General features: G+C 45.2%; 2 protein-coding genes across 19 annotated transcripts in view; both read right to left on the reverse strand.

Moving 5' to 3' along the window:
• Positions 1–12,812: 12,812 nt before the first annotated feature.
• On the reverse strand, positions 12,813–14,472 carry LOC149917402 (uncharacterized). The gene has a single exon (XM_090142299.1). The coding sequence runs from the start codon at positions 13,986–13,988 to the stop codon at positions 12,912–12,914; it is 1,077 nt and encodes a 358-aa protein (XP_089998425.1). The 5' UTR covers positions 13,989–14,472; the 3' UTR covers positions 12,813–12,911.
• A 1,592-nt stretch (positions 14,473–16,064) lies between these two features.
• ELMO1 (engulfment and cell motility 1) overlaps positions 16,065–27,466 on the reverse strand; it is a 295,982-nt gene continuing 284,580 nt past the window's right edge. For all 18 annotated transcript variants that reach the window (XM_090142301.1, XM_090142300.1, XM_031590444.2 and 15 more), the window contains 2 exons: positions 21,697–21,774; positions 16,065–17,398 (listed from right to left, as the gene is read on the reverse strand). In XM_090142301.1, the coding sequence (XP_089998427.1) occupies positions 17,198–17,398; positions 21,697–21,774 (279 nt within the window). In that variant the 3' untranslated portion in view covers positions 16,065–17,197. The remainder of the gene's footprint in view (positions 17,399–21,696; positions 21,775–27,466) is intronic.

The raw sequence follows: 27,466 nt of genomic DNA on the forward strand, positions 1-27,466 counted from the left end.
CAAACTCATTGTCATTCAAAGCTGCAGGGAAAGCATTTAAAGCAATATTTTCCTACACTCCTATCTGGAAAATTGTTCCAAACTATTACCAAGCAGTGGCTGAGATGATTATCCTTTATTCTGCAGCCTTTAATGAAATTAACTATCCCAGCTTGCAAGAGTTGTTGATATCTATGCTTTTGGAACAGTAAACCACTGACACTGCTTTCTTCAGCTTTGGGTATAGTGAGGCGTGGGAAGAAGACTCCTAGGGTTTTTAGGTAGGGAACATGTGAAAAACACAGCTTTGTTATAGCTGTTGCATTTTGTTACTGGGTTGGTTTTAGTCCAGAAACACAAACCTGGCTGGTGTGTATTCACCGTGCACAGATGTCACTATAAATTCACAAGTAACCTTACCAGTGTTGATTTTGTCTTTTGAATTACATGGACACACTGTTAAGCCTTTTCAGATCTAAATAAGAACAAACTCTTGCCATCACTGGGACAGAAGAAACAAATCTTTCAGTAAGGAGAACAAGGTGCTGCTACTGAGAATGCATTAATTAGGAAAGCTTATTCAGAGCACTCAGGTAATAGAGTAAGTAAGAGCCATTGTAAATACAAGGCAGGCAGCCTGGGACAGACTCAGCAGTGCCCTGCCACCTCATTTAAACCTAGAAGAAGTCAGAGCTGAGCATCACCAATTCAGCATGGTGATGTTTTTCTCCCATTACGGTGAGGCCGTGAATAGCTCATCACTTGCTCAGCAAAACAGCCATCTGCACTGATCCCCACACAGCTCTCGCTGTTGCTTTGGGTTTTGTCAGAACATAACTACCCATTGGGCTCATGGGTTCACACAAACTGAGGACGTGTTGGTTGGGAAAAGTTTTCCCAGATGCTGCCAGGTTAGGAGTGTTCACAGCAGGAGAGCACAGCATCAAAGGAGAAGAAAAATAAATGTTTGACGGCATTTGTTCCATTTGATCTTTCCTCTGATCACACAAACAGAAGAAACACAGCTTTACAGCCTCTTGATCTCAGCACAGAGCGTGTGCCAAAAAAAGATAATTATTCCCACTGTTTGGGTCTGGGGACAGGAGCAAACAGCATAGAAGGCATTTTTAGCACACACCAAAGTTCCCAAGATGATTTAAATGTACTGCTGGAGGCTTGCATTGGGAATTCTGTGCTCAGAAATGGGGCCTATATGACAGACATGCTGCTGATGGCACTCCACAGTTCAATAACAGGGCTGAGTTTGAAGGATTCTTTTTTCTTTTCAAAGAGACATCTCACTGATTTGCTCCAATAATAAAAGACCTGCAGGTGAGTTGGACAGCTTCCATTAGCAAAATGGCCCTGCAGGGACAGCATCTATCATTCGCAGATAAATACACCAAGGCAGCACGGCTTATTGTTCAAGTATTAATTAAGCAAGTGACTGGCCAGCCAGCCATGGACAGAATTTTCCTGCTCTATGGGGACATCAGGCTGCATGAAAGCGCTCGAAGCACTTGAAGGATTGCATGCCCACTGTCTCAGACAAATCAAAGGCTAAGTTACAGCACCCCCCTGTCACTCAGTGGTGTTAGACAAACCAACCTCAGGGACCAGGTCATCCCTTACGTCTTGACCTATCACTGATAATTCAATGAGGGCTTATTTGCACTTGTCTGTCTTTTCAATTGTGGTAGATTTTATGCTGACATGCTGTCTTGACATCAGTGGTTGAGTCTTGCATGTATTTGAGAAGATGACATGGGCAATTGGTTTTGATTATCATTACTTGTAGCCACCTCTCCGTAAAGCAGAAAATATGCCTCTCAAAAGCAGCTCTACATTAGGAAAAGCTTTCTTCCTTCTTTTTGTTGCTTTATCCTGGCTGAACATCCCTCAGATCTGTCTCTTTCTGAGTGAGGGAGAAAGCACCCCATTTGCCTCCCTCTCAAGCTCTCTCCTGCATTCAGGGTCTCTCCACCTGGTCTCTAGCCCCTCTGCATGTGTCGAAGTCATTAAACCATCCATTAGGACTCCATCCTTTGTGTGTGGAGGGATGGCTGGCTGCTTGGCTGCTTCCCTTGCTCATTATTGGCCTTCTGTGGTCCTTTCCAGCTGATTTAACCAGCTGGTGCAATGAGACATGAACGGCATCTCAGAGAAATGTGCATCTCACTATAATACATTTCTGATGTCTTTCTGCTCTCTCCCTGGATGCATAAAGAAGTACTACAGTATCTCACAATGAGTTACTGAATCTTTTTTGAAACCTGATATATTCTCAATGCGAGGTTTATTAAATATGAGGTGTATAGGCATACACATTAGCCAAGTCTAGCCGCCTAGATTGTTCAGATGAGAAGAGCAGACAAGCTTCTGCCTTGCAAATCAATTGTTCTGACACAATGGAAGAGAGAGGAAGGATCAGGGATGCTACCCAGGGTGTTATAGCAGCGTGACACAGAACTGGTATCTCCTTCCTCTTCCTGGCTTAGAAAATAAACTAACATCAGAGTATTTGTGGATTTTGTCTCCTGGCTATTTGTTTGCTGCCAATTCATCATTTAGACGCAGCGTTTATGTGTATTGAAAGTAACAGACATAAATTAACAACAAGCCTTCAGGGTGTTAAATAGCCTCCTCCCCCTCACTGGAGTCTTTTCTCACAATGCTCATACTCGAGCACATGTCTGATATTGTGCCCCAGAGATCAGCACAGTGGGAACTGCATGCCACCCAGGGTCCCTCGCTGCCCAAAAGAGAAGGACCCTCTTCACTGCTTCTGCAGGGCTGGTTCAGCATGACTCAACAAAGTGTCTCTTCAGCCTTGCAGAAGGGCAGCAGACAAACCCTCTAGCAGCAGGTCTGACTCTCCTCGCTAAATTCCCATCACATAAAGCCAAGGAAGAAAACAAGAGATCAGGATCCATTCAGTAGCTCTGGAAAGCTGTGGTCCCTGAATTGAACACGAGGCAGCAGCTGCTTCTAACAGTGATCAGACCCCAAGTAACATGAGGCAGCATTCCCGAGGAAACAGAAATCCCATGGTGATGCAGCTGAGTATGCCCAAATCTGTTCCATCTCAATTTTCAGTATATGAGTGCACTGCTCTCTGTGCAGCATGGTGCTGGAAGTGCCCAGCAAGGAGTCTGAATAATCCTGCCTCTGAGTGATATTGCAGCAGTGGTCTTTGTGCAAGTCCAGAGAAAGGATAACGTGTGAGATAGATAAGGAATTTCATTTTGTGTTTGAAGCTGGGCAGGCAGGAGACAAACATTTCTTTTAGCTTGGATACAGAAGAGCACACATGGTGTGCAGGTGTCCCATCACTACGGGGTCACCAAAAGGGGTACATGGCAGCCTGAATATGCAGAGTTATTTATGCTGTTATCCAATGACCTGAGTCTCACTGTGTTCTTCTTCTCCCAGGCCTTCCCCTTCCTGCCCTTCGCTGGACGCAGAACTTGGTACATCCAAGGAGCCATTCTGGTGCAGGGAGGCAGAGACAAATGCTTGCCCTGAAGGTCCTCCAGAAAGAAAACCTGTTGCCCCAAAGTCTGATATGGAAACCACAAAGAAAGCTAGTTAGGAAATGGTAGTGAACCTGTGTTGCAAGTTTCTGGGCTCTAAGTGATGAGCAAGTGTGAAAAGGTAGGACAGCTGCAGGCAGCCCCCAAAGGGACCACCTGGGTTTGAGCATCACTGCATCTGGTTCTCTGATTCCCTATTGACAGCTGGGTTTTGGCAAACTCTCAGCACTGACCTTATGAAAATCACATCCCAGTGCAACTCTTCAGGATGAGCAACCCAAACCCAGGAGCATCACTATGGCAAAAACTGCAAACAGAGATTAGGAACTACTGAATGTCAAACACGAAGGAAAGTGGCTCAATTTTTTTAAGGTTCAGAAATTAAGCATTCCTTTTCTCTGAAGCTGGTGTCATTTCCAGCCCTTCAAAACTTGAGAACGCTTGCCCTCAATCTATTTGGTGCATCACACTATTTTAGGCAACAATTTGTGACGAAAAATTCATAATTCATCCGTCTACATCATTTCTTTGCTTTGATCCTACATTCAGCAGTTTCTTTAGATGACTAGCAAAAATAACTGCAGTCAATGCAGATGAAGGTGAGCTGTAACCTTCATCCCAAACTCCCTGTCTATATTTATCAGGCTCATCAGAGCAGTGACCCAGTCCCACTCCTGCTGAGCGTGCCTGCTGCTCTAAGGGCTCTAGAAAAGCTTACTTGATGGTGGAAGAGTTGGTACCTGAGTGAAAATGAATCATTCCCATCCTCCTAGCAAAATAAATCAGATCATCCCCCAAGATGGGTGAAGTGCTGGTTTAGATTTGTGGTAGGAAGGATATCTAGCAAATCTTCCAGTTCTATCTGCCCCAAATAGTCTGACAAGCTTTACAATGTTGAAGTGCTGGGACCCAAGACCGCAGCCACTAAAATGTGTGTGGATGCTTTCCATTCCCACCTTTGGACATTGCTCCCCTTGATGACCATCTGGAGCCACTGTCTCAGAGCTTCACTCCCCATCCTGGCTCTCCCCAAAGCTGTTCCTGGACAGAAAACAGTAGCTCCAAGGGAAGTCACTTGTTATATTTCACCTAATGGTACATTTTCCCTGCACACACGCTGGGTGTATCCTGGGAGAAAAGATTCCCATCTGGAAAGGTATTTTTTTCTGTCACATTTACAGGCAAAGAAAAGCATGGCAGTGGGCTTTTCCCCCTTTACTGAAGGGGAATTATCTGTTAGTTTGCCTGTCTCCAATAACTAACTCCAGGGTTTTCATAGTTTGTGCCATTTCCACACTTCCCAAAAAATGCAATATATTGGCTGTGCCGGGAGAAAGCCAGCATGGGTTTCCCACTGCTGCACCCCTCTGCTGGGGGTCTGGAAAGCAGCGTGCTTTGCCAGAGTCAGATGACATCCTGCAGGATCGGGCCCTGGAGTGCACATAAATCAGTTACAGGTACTTGAATTAGGAGAATTAATTGAGAAGGCCTTCCCATCCCCAGGGGGTAGAGACCACAATGAGTTCAGCAGGAGACACCATTAATTCTGCATTTGTCCCAGAGCCATTCTTTGTGCTCAGGATGGGGGAATGGCCAGGACAGAACAAGCCTGCCTCTTCCCTTGGGTGCAGGGAGTGGTGTGCACAGGGCATCACCCTTCCCAGTGCCTCCCCACTTCCCAGGGCCCTCCCCATGAGCAGTTCAGCTCTCCTCGTTCTGATCCTGCTCACCTGTATGATATCCCTCGAACCCACATCTGCCTTTCAGGGATGAATATTTATTATCTTCATTGCAACAGCACAACCAAATCCCCTCTTTTTTAATAGCACAGTTCCTTCCCTCAAGATAAGCACGCTTATCTCCCCAAAAGATTAGCTTCTGTTTTTCATTCCAGAACATTTCAGGACTAAGTTGCAGGCTGGCTCAAATCCCCATCATGTCAGGAAGCAAGAGAATATTCAGCATCCTCGCCCCAGGTGCCCAAATAACTCCTGTGCCAAACCGCAGCCAGTGCTGTGCTACTGGCTGAAGGCAAAGGCTGCTGCTGTAGGGGTATGGCACATTGCTGGAGTGAGCTGGGGCACTTCTCTCAACATTTGTCACTGCTGATGTGCTGGAATAAGGCACGGTGTGTGACAACTGATGGGATTTATCCTGGACATAAGCCAGTGGGGTGCTCTTGCAGCCCAGAAGGCCAGTGATATCCTCCTCTGCTCTGTCCTTGTAAAGCCCCATCTGGAGCACCGTGTCCAAGCTGTGCACCCCCAGTACAGGAAGAGTGTGGAGCTGTTGGAGTGGCTGTAGAGAAGGGCCCCAAAGGTGATCAGAGGGCTGGAGCACCTCACCTATGAGGAAAGGCTGAGTGAACTGGGCTTCTTTAGTCTGGGAAAGAGAAGGCTCCAGGGAGATCTCACTGTGGCCTCATTGCCTTTCCTGTACTTGAAGGGAGATTATAAGCAGGAAGGGGAGCAACCTTTTACATGGTCTGGTAGTGTCAAGACAAGGGGAGATGGCTTTAGACTATAAGAATGGAGATTTAGGTTAGATGTTAGGTGCAAATTCTTTACTCAGAGGGTGGTGATTCTGATTCTATGACCTTCGTGGTGCCCATCATTTGATTACGGTCCAAACACAGGGACCTGTCTTCAGAAGTCTCACTGAGAAGCCCCCTGAAGTATGGGAATTAAAAAGTGACTTGAGTTTGGTCAAAATCAAACCATGCAAGGAAGGCAGTCACTGCTTGCTGGTATATTTTTTCCCTCCATGAGCACAGCTTTGAATCATGGCTATGGCCACTCCTTGGTGTACTGCAAAACTGGCAGCACAGCAAGGGCAGGGGGAAGCTTGGATTACTTTCTTCATCAAATTGCTTCACCAGAAGAAATATTTGGGTGAAAATAATGCAACTCATCCCATGGCACTTACTGTGGATGGCTTTGCAAGGTGTTCCTTTTCGTCCCAGCCAGCCACATGGGCAGGTAGGATGGTGTTCCTCATGCAATGCAGGTTTGGCTATGCAGAGGCCAGCATTTCTGGTGGGGGAGGTACCAAGACTTCTGCAATTTGTCTTGTTTTCTGCAAAAAAAAAAAAAGAAAAGGAAATAAAAAAAGCAAAGCCCCACAGCTCTTTAATTTCTAATAGAAAGTGAAAAAATCCAAAAAACCTCATATTTTGTTTCAGTTATGTGACTCCTGGAATTAAAGGAAGCACTGAAACACTAGCACTTTGCCACAGAGAACCATGACCTCCAGCAGCCCAAAAGCAACACGGGGAGCAAGTTCCAGCCACTTCAGCTTTACAGTTTCACTTCTCAAAGCAACAGCACAGCCCCAGCCTCCCCTTGGCACAACCCCACCAGCCTCCATCAGGGTGCCCCCAGCTCAGATTTTCCTCCATGCCCTCTCAATGCTGTCAAGTTGTAAATGTGTTGGTTTGAGCCTGTTTTTGAGGAGATGGATGTGAGGTATGTGAACCCTGCGTGCATTGTGGGTCCTTCGGGGAGCTGCTGTGTTTGAGAAGAGATGGAAAACTTCATAAGGTGGCAAGAAGACGAGAGTGGAGGACTCTTAAAGGGTTTTCACTGAAGGAAAACATTTGACTGCAAACAAAGCTTTGTGGGATGATGGAAAGGCGATGAAAGGTCATTCCAACGCCTCAACCTCAGCTTTAGTGGAGTTTAAATCGAATGGGGAACCAGAGAAGCCTGAGAGTTGTGTTTGATGTGGAAGTTGGCTTTGCTGGTCTTCATGTGGGCAATTTATGATATAATGAAGGAGAGATGTAAGATGTTACAGCACTGAGCCTGGGACAGGGGGAAATCCCAGAGCCTGGAGATGGGTCCAAGGCTGACAGAGGACACTGTGAGTTGAGCAATACTTCAGAGGGTGTAGCACAGTTGAACAAAAGCACGGCAGAAGTAATCCTACTGGTGCTGCTTGGATGTCATCCTGCTGGCAGAGGAACCCCTCACGTGTTTTGCAGAGGCACCCAGTTCTGCTGCCTTTTGGGGTGGGAGTGGGGAGCAGGGAGCCAGCCCTTGGGCAAACCCTGGGGATGAGCTATCCCTATCCCTGTCCTTGAAAGCGGCAGGCAGTCAGCAGCCTGCACAGCCTGCTGCCGCTCCCTCTGCAGCCACCAGTGCCCTTGATGTCCTCATTTTAAGCATTTGCAGAAGCCTGGCAGATTTTTGAAGTTACTTCTCCTGATTTGGTGTGGCCTGCCAGTGGGACAGCGTAGGTCACCAAGGTGTCCTCTGCTCGTGGGGAGGGGATATCAAATCCAAAACTTTTCAAGGGAAATTGAGAGGATACAGACGTACTTTGGGAAACAAATGTTGCCTCTTACTAAGAAAAAGACAAGCAGCCTCCCTCCCCTTCATGACCAGCTGAAGGAGTCCCAGAACACAGCCAGGCTATGCTGAACATCAGGCTGCAAACAAGATTAAAATTAGACTCACGAGGTTTCATCAAGGGAGAGTTTAACTGCGGCGCTCAATCAGGCTGCAGAACCCACTAATGACAATTGAAATAAAGTCATTCAAGACACATCCTTACATGTCGTGCTGCAGGAAGGAAAGTTTGCCCTTGCCTGTGTTTCTTGGCCAAGGCATCTTTGGTGTCTCATCACACTGCTGCCTGGTGGCCGAACCAAGGCTGGCATCCGCTTGGGAAAAGCAGCAGTGGGTCCCCAGGTTTTGTGACTGCCCCATGGGCCATGTCCTCTAGGAAATAACTGATAAACGAGTGGTAAAGAGAATGGGAAAGCATTTGGGTGAGACTTCCAACATGAGGAGACTTTTTTGGTTGTTGCAAGATCACATAAAGCCAAAAAAGCTATAGATCTCTTCACAACAACCAGAGTGGGATGTCCGAGAAATTATCTGTTGGAAAAAAAAACATCAGTTTCCTCTGTTTTCAACAGCAATCTCTCTGCTTGCAGAAGGATGGCTAAGGACACGTTTTCTAGGTTCTGCCTGTGTCTCTGCAAGCTGAGCACCACCAGGGCATCTCTGCACCCCAGAGACATCCACAGTCTCCCAGCAAGAAGGAGAAATAAAATGTAAATATATGTCACTAAGTGAGTGTGAAGCTCTCTCCAGTTCTTTAACCTTGCCCTCACAAGGGTGTGCTCTCTGAATAAGCACTTTGAAATCACCTTGCAATAAAAATTCATCACTCTGCCAACATCCATTTTGTACGTGGTGCTGCCCCAACAAAATTCTCTGTTGACACAACCCTCTCTCACACTTCAGCCTGACTTCATGCCAAAAGGAGGCTCCCTTTCAACCCTTCTACCTCTGCCTAAGTTCCAAGGATGTGTGGAGCAGCTGCAGAGTCATTCAGTAGCCAGGCAGTGTCTCCTTCAGCATCACGAGGTAACCAGTGGCACCAGGCTGATCACACAGGGCACAGCAAAGTCGTTACTGCATCGCCTCTGAGCATGTCGTGAAAGCTCAGAAATGGGTAAAATTGTCTTTCTCCACAAAGCCTTCACCCAGCCAGGCCGCCAGCACACACCTAAATTTCAGTGCTGCTCATCAGTCTGAAATCAAGGCTCTCCTGCTGCACAGGGATAAGCCTAAGTGCTCTGTTAATCAGGAAGCCACGTGGATGTTCAGTGTTCAACCATAATTATCATCCAGTGCGGAGCGCTGAGCACGTCTTATCCTGGTTCAGCAAGCTCTGAGGAGCTTTCCAACGTGTCGGGTTTTATCCTCAGCACTGTGAAGGGTCGTTCTTCTTTTCCTTCATCAGTCAGAGTCTGTGTGAAAGCAGTGGGTCCACCGCATACCCAAGGCTGTGCATGCGACACATCTTCACTACTGGGAGCACTGACGTGAGAGAAATGCTGGTAACAATGCCTCAGGCAGGCAGAACGCAATCCTGGAGAGGGCATCAGGAGGATTTCACAAATAAAGTAATCAAGATCTTGCATGGTAGTTTTGCAACCCAAAAAACAGTCATCACCTACTTGCTGCTCTGCAAGAGAATGTTATTTTCTCTGCAGGCTGTAATGTTGAAGTGTTCTCTGTGCTAAAAAAAGAATTGCTTCGGAAAAGAAGAACTGTAAGCCACGACAGAAAGCCCTTCCCATGACACATCGCTTTCTTCTGGGCAGGATTGCTCAGCACTGCTGCTCCTCTCCTTGGTCTTCCGGGCAGGACAAACTGCTGATTTAAGATATGTATTTTTCCAGATTCGTGTTTTCTTGTAAAGAATATATTAACTTTCAAAGAGAAAGTCATTTCAAAAACAAGAGCTAAAATTAGGCTTATTATTTTTTTTTCTCTTCCCTTTATAGCTTTTACAAGCAATTACCCATTTAGTGTTTCGAATTTATACACAAAACTTCAACAGCAATTCTATTTCTGAAGCTTCTTGAAGGGAAAGCCTTAAAAGCTTTCTCAAAACACACAACAGCACAAGCGAATGAAATTGCCACTTTAATTCTTGTTTTTTTACAGAATCACAGAATCACAGAATCACTAAGGTTGGAAAAGACCTATAAGATCATCCAGTCCAACCATCCACCTGTCACCAATGGTTCTCATTAAACCATATCCCTCAACACAACATCCAAACGTTCTTTGAACACCTCCAGGGTCGGTGACTCCACCACCTCCCTGGGCAGCCCATTCCAGTGCCTGACCACCCTTTCAGAGAAGTAGTATTTCCTAATATCCAGCCTGAATCTTCCCTGGCGAAGCTTGAAACCATTCCCTCTAGTCCTATCACCAGTTACACGAGAGAAGAGGCCGACCCCCAGCTCGTTACAACCTCCCTTCAGGTAGTTATAGAGAGCAATAAGGTCTCCCCTGAGCCTCCTCTTCTCCAGACTGAACAATCCCAGCTCCCTCAGCCGCTCCTCATAAGGCCTGTGCTCCAGACCCCTCACCAGCTTTGTTGCCCTTCTTTGAACACGCTCCAGGGCCTCAATGTCTTTCTTGCAGTGAGGGGCCCAGAACTGGACACAATACTCAAGGTGCGGCCTCACCAGAGCTGAGTACAGGGGAACAATTACTTCCCTACTCCTGCTGGTCACACTGCTTCTGATACAAGCCAGAATGCCATTGGCCTTCTTGGCCACCCGGGCACACTGCTGGCTCATGTTTAGCCGAGCGTCAACCAACACCCCCAGGTCCATTTCCTCTACACAGTCTTCAAGCCATTCCACCCCAAGCCTGTAGCGTTGCTTGGGGTTGCTGTGGCCAAAGTGTAGAACCCGGCATTTGGTCTTATTAAACCTCATCCCATTGGCTTCAGCCCAGCTCTCCAGCCTGTCCAGATCTCTCTGTAGGGCCTCGCTACCCCCAGGCAGATCGACACTTCCAGCCAACTTGGTGTCATCTGCAAACTTACTGAGGGTGCACTCAATGCCCTCATCCAGGTCATCAATAAAAATATTGAAAAGGACAGGCCCCAGCACCGACCCCTGGGGAACACCACTCGTGACCGGTCGCCAGCTGGATTTAGCTCCATTGACCACCACTCGACCCTCCAGCCAGTTCCTTACCCAGCCAAGAGTGTACCTGTCCAAGCCACGGGCTGCCAGCTTCTGCAGGAGAATACTGTGGGAGACAGTGTCAAAGGCCTTGCTGAAGTCTAGGTAGACTACATCAACAGCCTTTCCCTCATCCACCAGGCGGGTCACTAGATCATAGAAGGAGATCAGGTTGGTCAAGCAGGACCTACCCTTCGTGAACCCATGCTGGCTAGACCTGATGCTCCAGTTGTCCCGCACTTGCCGCGTGATCTCCCTCAAGACAATCTGCTCCATAACCTTCCCTGGCACCGAGGTCAGGCTAACAGGCCTGTAGTTCCCCGGGTCCTCCTTACAGCCCTTCTTGTAGATGGGAGTCACATTGGCAAGCCTCCAGTCTTCTGGTACCTCACCAGTCAACAAGGAGCGCTGATAGATGATGGAAAGCGGCTCGGCTATCACCTCCGCCAGTTCCCTCAGCACTCTCGGGTGAATCTCATCCGGCCCCATGGACTTGTGACAGTCCAGTTGGAGTAGAAGGTCTCTGACCGTTTCCTTCTGAATCATGGGTGGTTTAGTCTGGTCTCCAGCCGAGACCACCTGGTCGAAAAGTGGAATATCCTGAGGATAACTGGTCTGACCTTTAAAGACAGACGTAAAGAAGGCATTCAGGACCTCTGCCTTTTCTTTATCCTCAGTAGTCACATTCCCGGCTTCATCCAGTAAAGAATGGAGATTCTCCTTAGTCCTCCTCTTACTGTTGATATATTTGTAAAAGGATTTCTTGTTTCTTTTTATTCCAGTGGCCAGGTCGAGCTCGAGCTGGGCTTTCGCCTTTCTGATTTTCTCCCTGCATATCTTAACAACTTCTCTGTATTCTTTCTGAGTTGCCCGTCCCTTCTTCCACAGGAGGTAGATTCTCTTTTTCTCCCGGAGCTTCAAGAATAGTTGCTTATTCATCCACGCCGGTCTCCTTCCCCGCCGGCTCATTTTGCAGCTCAGGGGGACAGCCCGCTCCTGCGCCTGTAAGACTACCTTCTTGAAGAGCAACCAGTTGTCTTGGACCCCTTTACCCTCTAAGACTGAATCCCAGGGGACTCCCCCTACTAGTCTTCTAAACAGTTCAAAGTCCGCCCTCCGGAAGTCCAAGGTAACAGTTTTGCTGTTCTTCCTCCTGGCTCCACCAAGAATTGAGAACTCTACCATCTCATGGTCACTCTGTCCAAGACAGCCCCCAACCTCCACATCTTCCACCAGACCTTCTCTGTTTGTGAACAGCAGGTCTAGCGGGGCAGCTCCTCTCGTAGGCTCTCTCACCAGCTGCATCAGAAAGTTATCCTCTATACACTCCAGAAACCTCCTAGACTGCTTCTTCTGCGCTGCGTTGAATTCCCAGCATATGTCAGGGAAGTTGAAGTCCCCAATGAGGACAAGGGCTGGCGACCTCGCAGCTTCTGCCAGCTGCTCATAGAACACCTCATCTGTCTCCTCATCCTGGTTCGGCGGTCTATAGCAGACACCCACCAATACATCTGCCTTGTCAGCCCTTCCCCTGATCTTTACCCATAGGGATTCAACCTTATCATCCCCAGCCACAAGCTCAGTAACATCAAAACACTCCCTAACATACAGAGCCACACCACCACCCCTTCTTTCTTGCCTATCCTTCCTGAAGAGCTTGTAGCCATCCATTGCAGCACTCCAGTCATGGGAGCAGTCCCACCATGTTTCCGTAATGGCGACTAGGTCATAGTTTGCCTGCCGCACCATGGCTTCCAACTCTTCTTGTTTGTTGCCCATGCTGCGTGCATTGGTGTAGATGCACTTCAGCCGAGCCCCTCGCCTCATCCCTAATCCCATTGCCGCTCCCCCAGGCTCATCTCTAGCAGGCCTGGTTTTATCCCCTACCCCCTTCATATCTAGTTTAAAGCCCTCTCTACAAGTCCTGCCAGCTCTTGGGCAAGGATCCGTTTCCCCCTTCGAGACAGGTGAGACCCATCAGCAGACCCCAGGCCAGGAGCCGAGTAGACCGCCCCATGATCAAAGAACCCAAAATTCTTACTTTTGCACCATCCTTTCAGCCATGTGTTTATAAGGTGTGTTCTTCTGGTCGTCTCAGCGTCCTTCCCTGCCACTGTAGGAATACAGGCAAATACTACCTGTACGCCTGTTCCTTCAACTAACCTCCCCAGTCTCCTGAAGTCATTTTTCATAGTTCTCAGGCTTCCGTCAGTGACCTCATCACTGCCAGCCTGGACTATCAATAAGGGATAATAATCGGAGTTGCGAATCAAACTAGGAAGTTTCCTGGAAATATCCCTGACTCGGGCCCCAGGGAGGCAGCACACTTCCCTGCGGGTGGGGGCAGGCCGACATATTGGGCCTTCTGTTCCTTCTAGAAGGGAGTCTCCTATGACTATTACCCTCCTTTCTTTTCTGGAGGAGGCAGTTATTAAGCGTGGAGCTGGATGCCTCCTCTTGGGAACACTTGGAGGCAGTTCTCCCACTTCACCCTCAACCACCGCACCCTCCAGTTTCAGGGCTTCAAACCTATTACATAGAGGCACCTGGGGAACCGAGGTAGGTCGGGATGGGGGTCGCCAGCATCGCCGAGCTGGGACCAGATGCCATTCCTCCTCTGCCCTCAAATTAGATCTCTCATTTCGATCGTGGCAAGGGAGAGGGTCCACTGCTGTTTGGGGGGTGCAATCTCTCTGTCTTTCACGCAGAGAGTCACACCACCAGTCTATCTCCCGCTCGCACTCTCTGATGGCTCTTAATCTCCCTACCTCCTCCCTAAGCTCCACCACCAGGCTGAGAAGCTCGTCCACCTGCTCGCACCTTGCACAAGTGGCATCCTTCCCATTCTCCCCTGGCAGCAGCAGGCTCAGGCACTCCCTACAGCCAGAGACCTGAACTGCTACATTTCTTGGCAGGCCCTCTGTCTGGGTCGCCACAGTCCTCTTGGGGGAAGCCCGCCGCCTGGTAGAGACCATGTTTGAACCTGCGGTCTCGAGGTCTGTCAGTAGGAGAGCTGATCACCTGAACAAAGACAAGGACAAGGCACTGATGTGTCCTGCCACAAGTCACAACTCCCACACCAGCTACTGCAGTAATGTATGAGCAGTGTGGGCTGCGTTCACACTCTGACCACCCTCTCCGGTGTCAAAGGCGGGTAACACCTCGTTCTCACCTGGAGCGATATGTGGGCAGGAGCCGGCTCCTGCCCTCCCAAGAGCTGCTTTTAAATTCCCAATGAGCAGTCAAGGTCAGGTACAAGAGATAAGGGCCAGCTGTTTAAATTATACCGCGATTTGGGCCAGCTCCACCCCTGCTGCCTCAGCAGCCCGCCCACAAGCTGCCAGCTCCCGGCGCCGACCACGTGCTTTTTGCTGCCTTCAAAACCAGCCCTAAAAAGAGCTTTTTCGTCGGCTTCTTTGCTATAGATCCCTTCCCCAGCGCAGTCTTACCTGCTCTGAAGCTGGTGCTCGTTCATCACCAAACATTTTTTAAAATTTCATAATGGTGAAGCGAGCTGTGTGACTGCTCTAGAAACTGGAGGCAGGATTCATGTTTGCACCATGACCCTTCGCATTGCTGGAGGAGTGTTGCTAAAATAGCTGCACGGGCTATTATGCCAGCACGGAGCCCAAGTCTCTTCTTTCTGATGGCACAGGCAGGACACGTAGGGGGACAAATTTAGCATCCCTGCAGTTTGGGGCACTCACCTTTGTGGGAGAGCCAAGTGTAACCTCCTCCTCCTGCAGAATCCATCCTCAGAAGGAAGGTTTTTGTTTGCTGCTCTCCAATGCTCACACAGCCGTGCTCCTGTTAAGATCTCCTTGTTGGATTGCCCCTGAGCAGCAGCGACAGGGTCAATCCAGAAGCCAAAGGCATTTCTTTTGCCACTGACTCACAAGCAGCTCTGCAGTCCATAAACAATGCTAAGCAAAGGTTACGCACAGCCAATTCACCCAGCTGAGTCAAGGAGGTTAATAAAACCACTTGGATTCTCTGTCTTGCTCTGAGTCTGGTCTTCAGGAAGTCGGAAGGCATCAGTGCTTGGTAAATAAATGTGTTCTTACCTCTGTCTCCAGCTCCAGGATCCCTCCCCAAATCCCTGCAAGCCACTCATTCATGACCCCTGACTGCCTTCGCTGTATTAAAAGACTCCACAGAATAAAATAACTTGAACTTCCACTTCCTACACATTCTCATTCATATTGAATTTTCTCTCGGGCCGTAGTCCATATTAACTTTGTACTCTTTATGTGACCATCCATCACCACCTAAACCAACTTGCATCTCCCAGTGGACCAAGGCATTCATGAAACACTGCAAACACCACTTTGGGAAGGCACCTTCTTTAGGACTCTCCTGCTCTGCTCCTGATGTTCTCCTTGACCCCTGTTTCACTGCACCTGAGGGACTTCTCTTCCCACCTGCTCTAATTTCAGTCAGGATGCTTGTCCCAGACAGCCTGACGGACGAAGGCCACCTGAACCAATATCTTCTCTGTTTAAACTGGAGCCACTCTCCAGGTTTCTCCATAGTCCAAGCTCTGATAAAAGCCCCTCGCAGTCTTTTTAAGGCTGGGTCTGAGCAGGAGAGGAACGAACACAAATAAAAATTTGTCTTCAGCTATAACGGCTGGTGGGTTCCTCCAGATCTAGACTCAGCACTAAGAGAAACTGGGAGAGTCTTCCAGTCTTCCCCAGTACCTGTCCTTCGCAGCAAGAAACGCTCTTCATAGAGAAAATGGAAGTAGAGGAACAGTTACTCCAGCAAACACACTAGGGCTGCAGCTTTGAATTCATCATAAGCACGTGAGTGTGCTTTGATTTCAGATTTCTGAAAGGCTCCTTAACACAGGAAGGCTTGTGTACCTGCAGCAAGTGAGTATCTCTGGACTCACCTCATCCTCGTCACTACAAGCAAACCAGTAAATGAAATCAGACGCAGATGAAAAAGGCCAGCCTTTCCCTCTCTTCTTTGTACCAAACACTTGACAACCATTAGGAACCGTACAGAATAAAAGACAATTTCAGAAGAAAAACAAAGTTCCAAGAATCATCACAACTCAGATCTTTATTCAACAGCAAAGTTGAAGGGAATATCGGTGTTTCCCCTCAGGGCAAGTGTTCCAAATGGAAATTAAGTAAAAATATTGTTCCCCAAAAGTACTCACAATGAAATTAGTTTTCATTAAATATATTTGTCTGGCAAAATAAAAAATAAAATAAAATTAGAACCCGTACAAAAGAAAATCCCTTGCAAATTTGTAACACTGTAGCAATGACAACAATGTAAACCTAAATGTCTGGTAGTTGTAATTAGCTTGTGGAAATTACTGTTGAACTTTGGACCAAGAAAATAAAAATAACTCTGAGTAGCAACAAGCCAATTTTAGAGGCAGTTGAGGCTTAGGGAATGCTACAGGGACAGGGCACACTAGTGGCTTCATAAACAGCTTGTGCTAGTGGACTGCTAGTGTAGGGCTATTTGAGAGCTGGGAGGAAAAGAAGTTAAAAGCTGTTGCGGCATCACAGCATATGGTACAGCAAAAACCTGCAGACTTTCCATTCTGAGAGGTGATCAGTTGGGTGAAGGCCAGTGACAAGAGCTGAGATGACAGTGGAGAGAACAATGACAGCGATGAACGGTGCGAGTACTGGGAAGCAGTTAACTTTTTTTTTTTTTTTTTTTTTTTTGGTCATTGCATTGGATTCAGTTGTGAGCAAACTCTTGGGAGTATCTGGGGAAATCTTCTGCTTACAGTAGCTGCTTCTTCTCCCTACCTCCCTCCTCCTTCCAGTTAGAGCCTCTGCTCTGACAAGTGGGTGCCAGAGGCATGCGGTTTGGTAGCGTTGTCCTTTAGTTAAGAATGTCTATTCCAGTATTAAAAATGTAAAAAAAGTCCTCGAGAGGGTGCTTCTTAGTGGCAGTCTGTGCCTTAAGCAAGGCCAATGGCCTGCAATTAAAAGTTAATTAAAGCAATGTGGATTTGGATGAGCAATGGGGAAGATGGGAATGGGGAAGGAAAGGATGCAGGGAGTGGGGAAGAATGCAAGTGTTTCTACATCCCTCCCCAAAGCCAAAATCCAAGGTGCACAAGTGGGTTTCTGTTTTTCTCACACACTCTTCTTTTTTTAATATCTCTCCAGTTATAATATTTCCAGTTTCTAAGCAAGTTTCAGTGGCAGCCTCAGTTACAGTCATAAACAAAGTCATAGTTGCTGGGCTCCTTTGGGATAGGTGGAGGAGCGTCTGGGATCTGTATATTTTCCAAGTCAAGGAGGCGTAGCTTTATCTCCATGCTGAGCAGCGTATCTAAGTCGTTTCGTGTCAAATCACTCAACATATCTTTCCCAAGGAGGGCATTCAGCCCATCGGTCCATACACAGTACTGCACAGGGAAAAGAGAAAAATTGTCATTAATAGACTTCCTGGATACAGACTGATTGTCTGGTTTGGTCTTCTACGGTTATTGCTCCCTCAGGACTTACTAAGTGACCTAAAATGAGGTTGATTCATTTTATTCCCTCATATCACGAAGAAGGTATGTTCCAACAAGCTGCTCAGAAAATAAAGAATGCTCTAAAAGTAGGAAGAAATGTCAAACTCTAGATGGTTTGACAGTTAGATATTTGCTCCAAACTTCTTGTAGAACATTCCCCAAAAGTTAAGTGAGAAAGAATGAAACTTCACCTAGGATAAGGAATATTTGGAGATGTCTCCTTCTCCTCCTCCTCTTCCCCATACTTACAGAGCACGATTCTCTTATGTCAAACTTCTGTACCAGGACAACTAAATTGTGGACGACCCATTCATTGAGGCATTCAAGACCAAGTTGGATGGGGCTCTGGACAAATAAAACTAGTGGGTGGCAACCCTGCCAATGGGAGAGCTACTGGGAATTGGCATTAGATGATCTTTATGGTCCCCTCTTGCCCACGCTATTCTATTTTTCCATGAAGTTAAATTAGCTGATTTCCAGCTCAAAATCCCCTTGACTCTTTCTGTAAGAAATCCTCTATAAACTACCCACTTTAATCTATAGCAAAAAAATCATAACAAGGTGGTATCAACAAACCTGTGCAGAGATATGCTCTCACTGACCAATCAATCTGTGCCTATTTAACCTCTACTTCACATTCTAAATGCTGCAAATGCTGAACTGGTCTCTAAAACCCCCTCTTTATTGTTAGCTTTTTCCTAATAGAAGATGCTATCTTCCTCAATGGCTGACAGCTTGAGACAAACACTGGCTGAATAACCATTTTAAATACGTAACAAGCCCGTGGGAGATTGGTGATGTACAGTCAACTTGTATCAAAATAAGTCTCTTTCATTTATTACTACAGGCCATTTATTCAACCATGAACAGAAGTACTCAAATGCTATCATCTAAAAATAAAGAGTTCAATCATGAACTTGTGTCCTAGTTTGCAGGAGAAAATTAAATCAACCGTAACTACATTTTTATCTTACAAATACTTCTGCTAGATTTCACGCCAAAAACTGGATTTTAAATTTAGCTGACCATTTGCTACATGATATTGGCAAATCTAAAGATAGCCACAGTTGACTTCATCCTACAGCAGAAATGAAGATTATCTTAAAGAAAGATGGAGAGAAAGCCCCCTCTTGGGGTATATCTTCATCCAGAAAAAGGGCATGTTTTTCAAATAGGATGGTTAATACACTTCAACATCCAAAGTGAAATCCGACCCATTTAAGTCAGTACCACAAGAGCACCAGAGCTAGAAATTCACTCAGGGTATTGGTAAGCCAAGCTGCAGCTTTAATATGATTAGCTATACAAAGGAGACTTGAGGGTACAGATCAGCTATGTAGAAGAGACGTGAGGGTTCAGGCTGTCCTGCTAACAAGTACCAAGGAAACAACTTCCCTACTTATTCTAAGCTCTCAAAGTGTGCCCCTGAAGACTTGCAAACCATGCAACTACTGTGGAGAGTATGCAGAATATCAAGAAAAGAAAAAAAGCTACCCTAGACCTGTAATTATTTTTAAACATACTACATCTTTTTTTATGACCAACTTGAAACCTTTCTTTGGGAAAATTTTCCTAGCATGCACTTTCAGGAAAGGAATAGGAAGGCAAAGGGCCCTGCTCAAGTTACAGAAGTGCAGAGCATCCATTCAACAGATGCAGCACCTGACGTAAATCGTTCATCACTTGCTCAGTGAGTACGGCCAGGATTTTCTCTGTGGAGGAATACCAGTGATCCAGGAAGCAGAATTGTGATTCTCTCCTCTTCCAGATATAACTCATTCAGGGCCCACAGAAACTAAATTCTGGCCAGAATTCAAATGAGTGCAATGGCCTGGAAAAGGGGATTCCTCTCTAATCTCCATGTTGGCAAGTGCCTCTAATTAAACCACACATTTTGAGCAGAGAGAAATCCTAATAAGAAGGTAGAAAAACAGAGGCATTCATTCAATTGCTTTTTTCTTTTTTATATTCAAAACAGAATAAGAGCCACTGAAAAATTAATTTACTACAGATTCATTTTCGTAAAATTCCAGAGAAACCTAATTATAGCCTACTTCATCAGTTTCTCTGTCAAAAATCAAGGATAAGATTAATCCATCTTTTTTGCTATGTAGTTGAAACCAGCTATTAGTATTCAAATGAAAAACAAATATGATGAAGTGATCTCTCAGTGCTGAATCCTTTGGCTAGCAGTAAGCTCCAGCAGATGGCTAAGGGTATTGCCATACTTAAGTGTGCAAGAAAGAGGTCCAAATCTCATTGACATTGGTTCTGTAATGAGATTTTATTAAAAAAAAATACCTTAGGAGTCAAGCAGTGGAGCCAGACAATGAGAAAGAATGCACAGGCTCCATCTCTGAAGCTTTTCCAGATCCATCTGGATATAGCCTCAAGCAATCTGGTCTGTGCTCATTGCTGACATGCTTTGAGCAAGAGGTTAAACTGAGGACCTTTCAAGGTCCCTTACAACTTGTATTATCCTATCACCCCCAGCTGTTTTTAGGACACACTAGATTCCCACATCCTACTCTCTCTCTACAGTCAAAAAGACTGCAGAAAAAAAGTTCTCTAAATCTGACCTGAAATTCTCAGGCACTAACATCATTTCTGGCACTTTACACAAAGCTGTCCAAATCTTGAGGTGCCACCTGTGAAATCTCCCTAGCTGACAATGTTGCTGAATCAGCATTTTTATCAACAATTACCTCAGTTACTTGGATGAAGAATCATGAGGTTCACAACAACCTATCTGCCTTTCCTTGTGGGTGCTTCCTCTGTACACTTGCACTATTCACTCTAACCATAACTCATTCCTCTGTAATTCAAGAAAAAGTACAGGAGAAGGGAGATGCCCTTTTGAAAATGTTCATGTGGGATCTATCAAATAGCAGCAGAGATTGTTGCCTCTGGCCCCTTTTTGAGCATATTATTTTTGCTTCAAAGAAGCTCCATAAGATCAAAAAGAGATATAAAGATAATAGAGGTGTTTTAACACAATCACTAGTGCACCTCAATGCTAGCATCAGCCAGTGTGGTACAGTAGCAGTTTTGAACATTCAGACCATTAAAATACACTTGTACCCTTAGGCTATATTTACAACAGAAGTAAAATCTGTTGACTTTCATGACTATTTGCTTTTATGAGCTGAAACAGACTAGAATTCAATTTCTGGAGAATTCATATCAGAAAGTACCTAACATAGGTCCAGTTCAGTGGATGAAGACAATCATGTTTGATTTGGACCAACAGCTCTAATGGCACATTATGCCTGGGATCCTGCTGCTCGTGGATGAAAATTTACCAGCAATATTTCTTAGCTAAATTTTTATTTGAAAATTCCAAGTTCTTTGAGAGACTCACTTGTGATGCTTCCACATACTTTCATAAATAAATTCCACCATCTCTCAAAAGGCAACAATTCTGTCAATTCCTTCTGTTATCAAGTAAGAGAAAGAAGCAGGGAGGAGACCATCACTGTGCCTTGCTGTTGTTATTTACACTTCATACAAAAGTGAGACCAGCTGCAAGCCCCTGTTGTATCCACTGATAGAGATGCAAGAGAAATGATTTTCTATAATCACCTGTCATAAATGCTTTCAAGAAGCACGAAACTAAGAAAAAGAGGATATGCTGTTCTGGAGAACACATAAAATTGAGTCTCTGTGTTTGTATAACCACCCTTGATTATACAGACATGGTCAAGACGAGCTGAGGACAGTAGTGATTCATGAACAGTTTGGCCGTACAAATCATTGATGTTGAATTAAAGTTCACAAAATAGAATACAAAGCAAAGTGTTTCAGTGTCTAACACAGACCAGATGAAGAAAAAATCTTTACTGCACCAGAAAATGGTGAGCCAGGTCTGTGGAACTGTGACGTTTTCCCTAACTCCCTTCTTTCCATTACTTATAGTTTTCATTTCAGTAGGTCTTAGAAATATTGTCCTGGATTTTGTCCCCCATGGTGCTCTGTGACACACAAATGCAAAACACACAGTTCAGGATACACATGAAAACTGCAGGTCTTGCTCCCATACCAATCCCTCTGCTTTCAGTTTGTTGTGGGACATGACACAGGTTCAGACAGATCTGTTCTCTGTAATAGGGTGACCATTCCTATGTTCTTACAAAGCTGAGGAGTTGAGAGGGCTTCAAAGAAGTTTCTGTGCTCTGAACTTGACTCACCTCATGCTTGTCTGGAGCAATGAAATTCAGCTGGCCACTTGAGTCATACAATATAGAGAACGCAAGCTCTAGCACTTCCTGAAAAAAAGACAAAGAAACATATGTTAATGTTCCAAAAGAGGCATCCATACATGTAGGTCTTTTTTATTCCCCCATACAAATGGGAAAATAAGCTACGGTACTCCCCTGGCCTGGCCGAAGCCACAGCAGTACCAGACCATTGCAAGAGATTGGCACAGCAGGAACTCCAACACAGATGCTTCAGGTAAAACTCACTGCTGACTACTGCTCACTAAAAAACTAAAATCAACATAACCCATAAAAGTGCACTTGAAAATCCGTGAAATTATTAATTCCCAGAAGATTCCTGTCATTTAATCTTTACCTGAATCAGAATCAGCAGGTGCAAAGTGAACTATCTGGCTTACTTAGTTGTAAGGACCCAAATGAACCTTGGGAGAGGACAAACCATCAATTTTTTTCTCCTCAGCGTTGAAGCTGTAACTTCATAGGTGACAAAGTGAATTCATTAAGCACTAGTCTTCTCTATGGGGTACCTGGAGCTGGGTTCCTACAGGGAAACCCAACAAATGTGAATAAATAATGGCCTTTCACTAGCCAACAGTGAGCATACAAGGATGCTATCGTGGTTACTGCACACATCACTATAAACGCTGCTACAACCATTTCTCAACCTGTAAGCTAGCTGATATGTAAATAATAACTTTGTGGAAAAAAAAGACCTGGCTAAAATGGGAGAGTGCTGACTCAGAACTACTTTGATCTGTATCATACATCCGGTTCTTTTTGCCACTTGGCTTCCTGAACCTCATAAAGTTGATCGGTGTCCAGGTGTGGAGCCCCCAGTACAAGAAAGACAGGGAGCTGTTGGAGAGGGTCCAGAGGAGAACCTCAAAGACAATCAGGGGACCGGAGCACCTCCCTTACGAAGACAGGCTGAGGGAGCTGGGCTTGTTCAGCCTGGAGAAAAGAAGGCTGTGGGGTGACCTCATTGCAGCCTTTCAGTGCCTAAAGGGAGCCTACAAACAGGAGGGGAGTCAACTCTTGGAAGGGGTAGATAACTGCAGGACAAGGGGAAATGGTTTGAAGTTGAGGGAGGGAAGATTTAGGTTGGATATCAGGGGGAAATTCTTTCCAGAGAGAGTGGTGAGGTGCTGGAACAGCTGCCCAGAAAGGCTGTAGATGCCCCATCCCTGGAGGTGTTCAAGGCCAAGTTGGATGGGGCCCTGGGCAGCCTGGTCTAGCATTAAATGAGGAGGTTGGTGGCCCTGCCTGTGGCAGGGGGGCTGGAGATTCATGATCCTTGAGGTCCCTTCCAACTCTGGCCATTCTGTGATTCTGTGATCGCCAGCTGGTTCTCAGCTGACAACAGCTCTATGCTGCAAGCAGCAATAACAGCACCGCTTCTTAAATTTGCTACACTCAGTTTTAAAATCGGAGTTGACTGCAGGGACTGCAGCATGTGTGCTGGTCTAGACTCCCACCATCATCTCCTGGTCCAACACATGCACAGATCCTTGGATCTCAGTAAGGGTTACTTTATTTTTGAGTTTGTGTGATTAAGAGTGGAGTCTGAACCATAGAAACTTGTAATCATTAAGGATAATCTTGGCTGATCAGAGATCAGGATCTCATGGGAAATGCTGCTGATTTCCCTGAGTATAGTTATTAGGTCCAATTTGCAGTATTGCCAAGCCACAGGAGACAAGTCTCTGCTAAATCTCCCAGAAAGCTGCAGCTACTCCTACTGTTGGTATGGTAAGCAAACAAATTGCTCATGGCTCACATAGCCTTTCTGTGTGCTAGGCATGTCTCTAAGCCACACCTTATTAAGAGTGATATCCCTCATTAAGGAAACAAATTTACTGCTGCCCACACAAAGCTGGCATTATCTCCTCACAGCGTCATAAATTACTGACATCAGAACATGCCAAATCATGCAGCTGAGCCTGTGAAAATGAAAGATATCACTGACAAAGGGCTTGTACTGCTGTCCTATGATGTTCATGAAAGTCAACAACAATTCTATTGGCCTGGTTTCTCATCGTTTGTCCTCTGGAGAATTTCAAGGGATTGAAGATTTTATTCATCCCCCAAAAAAGGAAAAGGAGAGAAAAGCCATGTCTGAGAGAGGAACATGAAAGCAAGCCACAGATTTAGACACTCCTAAGCAGATAGAAGGACTAGATTTAAGGCACCAAGCTTCCTTTTATGTGCAAAGGAGAAGTTTGGCAGCCCTGGTTTTAGTTTGGCTTCTTTGTTTGCTGTCCCAGACACCAACAGCTCAGGAATTACAGCTCCCAGGCTCCAGCATCTCTGCCATCTCATGCACAGCAAACAGTCAAGAAGAGTGGAAGCCTAAGGCTGGAGTCGCCATCTGGTCTTCCATATTGATGGAGGTCTCAGTAGTTGGTCTGTCTGACTTGTCAGACACCCACCTGGCTTTGGTCTGCTTCTATCAAGGACAGAGGATTTTGAGGATTCAGCAATTCCTGGAGGAGGACCAGTAGCCTCCACTAGCCATCTGTGATTTTCTCTGCCATCTTCTGTTCTACTTTTCAACTCTTTTCAACGGCATTTTCTACTTCAGCCTTTTCCACCACTTCCTCTTGCTCTCTGATTTTAACTCTCTCCCATCCCTTCAAATCTGTTCCTTTCTTGTTTTGCCTTATTTCTCCCTCACTTCAACCTGCTGAACTCAGTACCTTGGCACTCCTAACTCACAGAATCACAGAATGGCCAGGGTTGGAAGGGACCTCAAGGATCATGAATCTCCAACCCCTCTGCCACAGGCAGGGCCACCAACCTCCCCATTTAATACTAGACCAGGCTGCCCAGGGCCCCATCCAACCTGGCCTTGAACACCTCCAGGGACGGGGCATCCACAGCCTCTCTGGGCAGCTGTTCCAGCACCTCACCACTCTCTCTGTAAAGAATTTCCCCCTGACGTCCAACCTAAATCTCCCCTCCCTCAACTTAAAACCATTTCCCCTTCTCCTGCTGTTATCTACCCTTTCAAAGAGTTGATTCCTTGCCCTCCTGCATGTTTCAGACACTTGCAGTTCCCTAGCTGCTTGTAAGGGGAAAAACTTTCCTCCCTCTCCTGCTACCTTGGCCAACTGGAGCAATGCTATTTAGATAAACAGATATTTAAAGGGTCTGTGGTTGAATGATCCCATGCATCTGGAATGACCTCTCTCTATGCTGTCACCAAAACTGGTGTCTTTGTGAAGGCTGAGTAAACTTAACAAAGGTTACTTGCCAGACCCAGGAGTTCCTCCTGAGAGAACTATATATATATGCTGTGACAGGGCACTTTTTCAACCAACACGAAATAAAAGGGAAGCTGCAGGAGTACAGGGAAGTGAGCAGAATTATTTCTGCAGACTAAATGGGCATGAAGCCTGAAGACTACTGCATCAGCAAACACAGGCTGATAGAATAACAAATTCACAGCAATATTTTATCCAAATCATTCTCTTATGCTTTGCTTTAAATGCTGCAAAATGTAGAACATTTAATTTCCTTGAAATTAATTAATATTACTCAAGAGTTCGGAAAGAGGACTTTTAACTACAATCAAGTAGTTCCAGCTTCATGAGCATGCAAATTCCAACTCAGTTTATCTCTTATTTATTTCTAAATGGCCCCACTGGAAGAATAACAGCCATGTGCCGGCAATTTATGAGATGCTGAAGCCTTTGCTATGGACATTCTGCCAATTCCAGCTATGCTCACAGCAGTGGCATTCCGCCATTCAATTTTCCTTTCGGGCAATGAATAAACATTATAGTGGTTGATATGTATATATGTGTTCACCTTATACATATATACACACACACACACACACACTACACACAAAAAAATGCACTGGTTTGAAAAGTCTTCTTAAAAAATATATATCACCAATTGTGAAAATTCAGGAAGCAAGAGATTTAATGCCCTGAACTCAGACAAATTGCATTCTATGCTTGGCTTTTTCCTCTTCATCTCACCGTCCACTGTTTGGTACTCAGTAAACAACGATGTGTTATTCCTACAATGCTGCAATATTAAGTTGTTGCAATATTGTGCAGTTTTGTTTGGGAAGACAAATGAATTCCCAAATACTGTGATTCCCAAAGGAAAATAAATCAAAATAAAGCAGAAAACAACCAAGCAAAACAAAATAAAACAATCAGAAATAGTAAAAAAAACCCCATAATTATCATTGTTGCTTGGATCAGAAATTGAATGCTCCAGCTGTGGATGGAGCTGTGCTATCATCTCCTGATCTTCACATCCTCAGACAGTTCTACACTAATCCAAAACAATTTTACTGAGGAAATGGAGCAATGCTGAAAGCTGAGGACAAACTGATCTGCAGCATTGCTATTTAGCATTAAATACTATTGAGACATTTCTGCTCCATAAAGATGACAAATTTCCATCAGCCGCCCACTGCTTTCATTGCTCCTACCTTTCCTTTTTGTGAGGATGTATGAGAGCTAAGACAAGGAAACACTAAAAATACTTTATATGCATCATAGAAATGTCCCAGCCAAATACTCTTGATGGTTCAGTTGTAAATCGAAGTAGGAGTTCAATGTAATCTATTGTGAACGTGTGTGTGTTTTTGCTCTGATTCAGAAAATCAACAAGGAAAGATATTCTTGGGATTTTTTTTTTCTCATATGGCTTGACTTTTTTTTATTTCTCACCATGTAAACTCAATGCTGAAAAGAGATGACAGTGTCCTAATAAACCACTTTCCATTTGTGAGAAAGACAGAATAATTGAGATGCTCTGTGTATCTATCTATCTCCATCAATAGTTAAGGTAAAAAAAAAAGTCAGTTATGAAGCTGCAATGATCATGTGACATGCTTTTGACAGTGCCTTTTTGTTTTCTATAGCTTTCCTCTCAACTTTTCTCCAGTATTTATTTGAACGCTGAATGTATGCACTTTGCTCTTAAGGTGTTGAAGAAGGGACTCTTAACTTTACAATTCTATCCATAAAAATCACTTGTTGGTTCCAAACATCCTCACTTGCAGTACTTGAAATTCTGACCCAGCTTCCAGAGCTCATGATGTGGTTCTGGGTCAGACTGAACATCACTGGGATCTGATTCCTTCTTGTCAAATCAGACAGTTAAATCTGATTGAAACTTCATGAACATATATAATACAACATGGATGAAGACCTTCACCTCTAAGGGTGTCAGAGTTTGCTAGTAACTCAATTTCTTCTTACTGTGGTGGCAATGCTTACTAACAAAAACTGTGCAAGTCTCTGGCTCTGAACAACTTGAGTCTTAGTGTCAGCTCAATTTGAAATTCTGACAGAGAAGCATAAATCTAATTTAGGCTGACCACTGTCTCCTATTTTTTTTTTTTTTTTTTTTTTTTTTTTTACAAATGCACTGCTGAATACATCCTTATACACCTCATTAATTGCCTAGCACCTACCTTACATCCATTTATTAGCAGTTATTTTTCTACCTGAATGGACCTCAAGTTATTACCAGCCGGACATTAATTGCAATTTTGGCATGTGCTGGTGTTCAATGAATGTGAACTCATCAGAGAATACAGCTGGAACAAAGCAGTTATTTATCAGAGACAATAGAAGAATGGGTACCAAAAGCCATTGCTGCTGTGCTTTGCAGCAGCAGTCAAAACTGCTATGCTTTAGAAGTGGAAGACATCACTACTAAAGACTATCCTAATGTGCTCTGGGCATATGACAATGAACATCTGTCAGGAAAT

Source organism: Phasianus colchicus, chromosome 6 (genome assembly GCF_987193195.1).
Source record: "Phasianus colchicus chromosome 6, bPhaCol1.hap1.1, whole genome shotgun sequence".
Lineage (NCBI taxonomy): Eukaryota > Metazoa > Chordata > Aves > Galliformes > Phasianidae > Phasianus > Phasianus colchicus.

What these genes read in the sequence shown, in the direction of transcription:
- LOC149917402 (XM_090142299.1), bottom strand. Translation starts at nt 13,988, where the DNA reads ATGGTCTCTACCAGGCGGCGGGCTTCCCCCAAGAGGACTGTGGCGACC.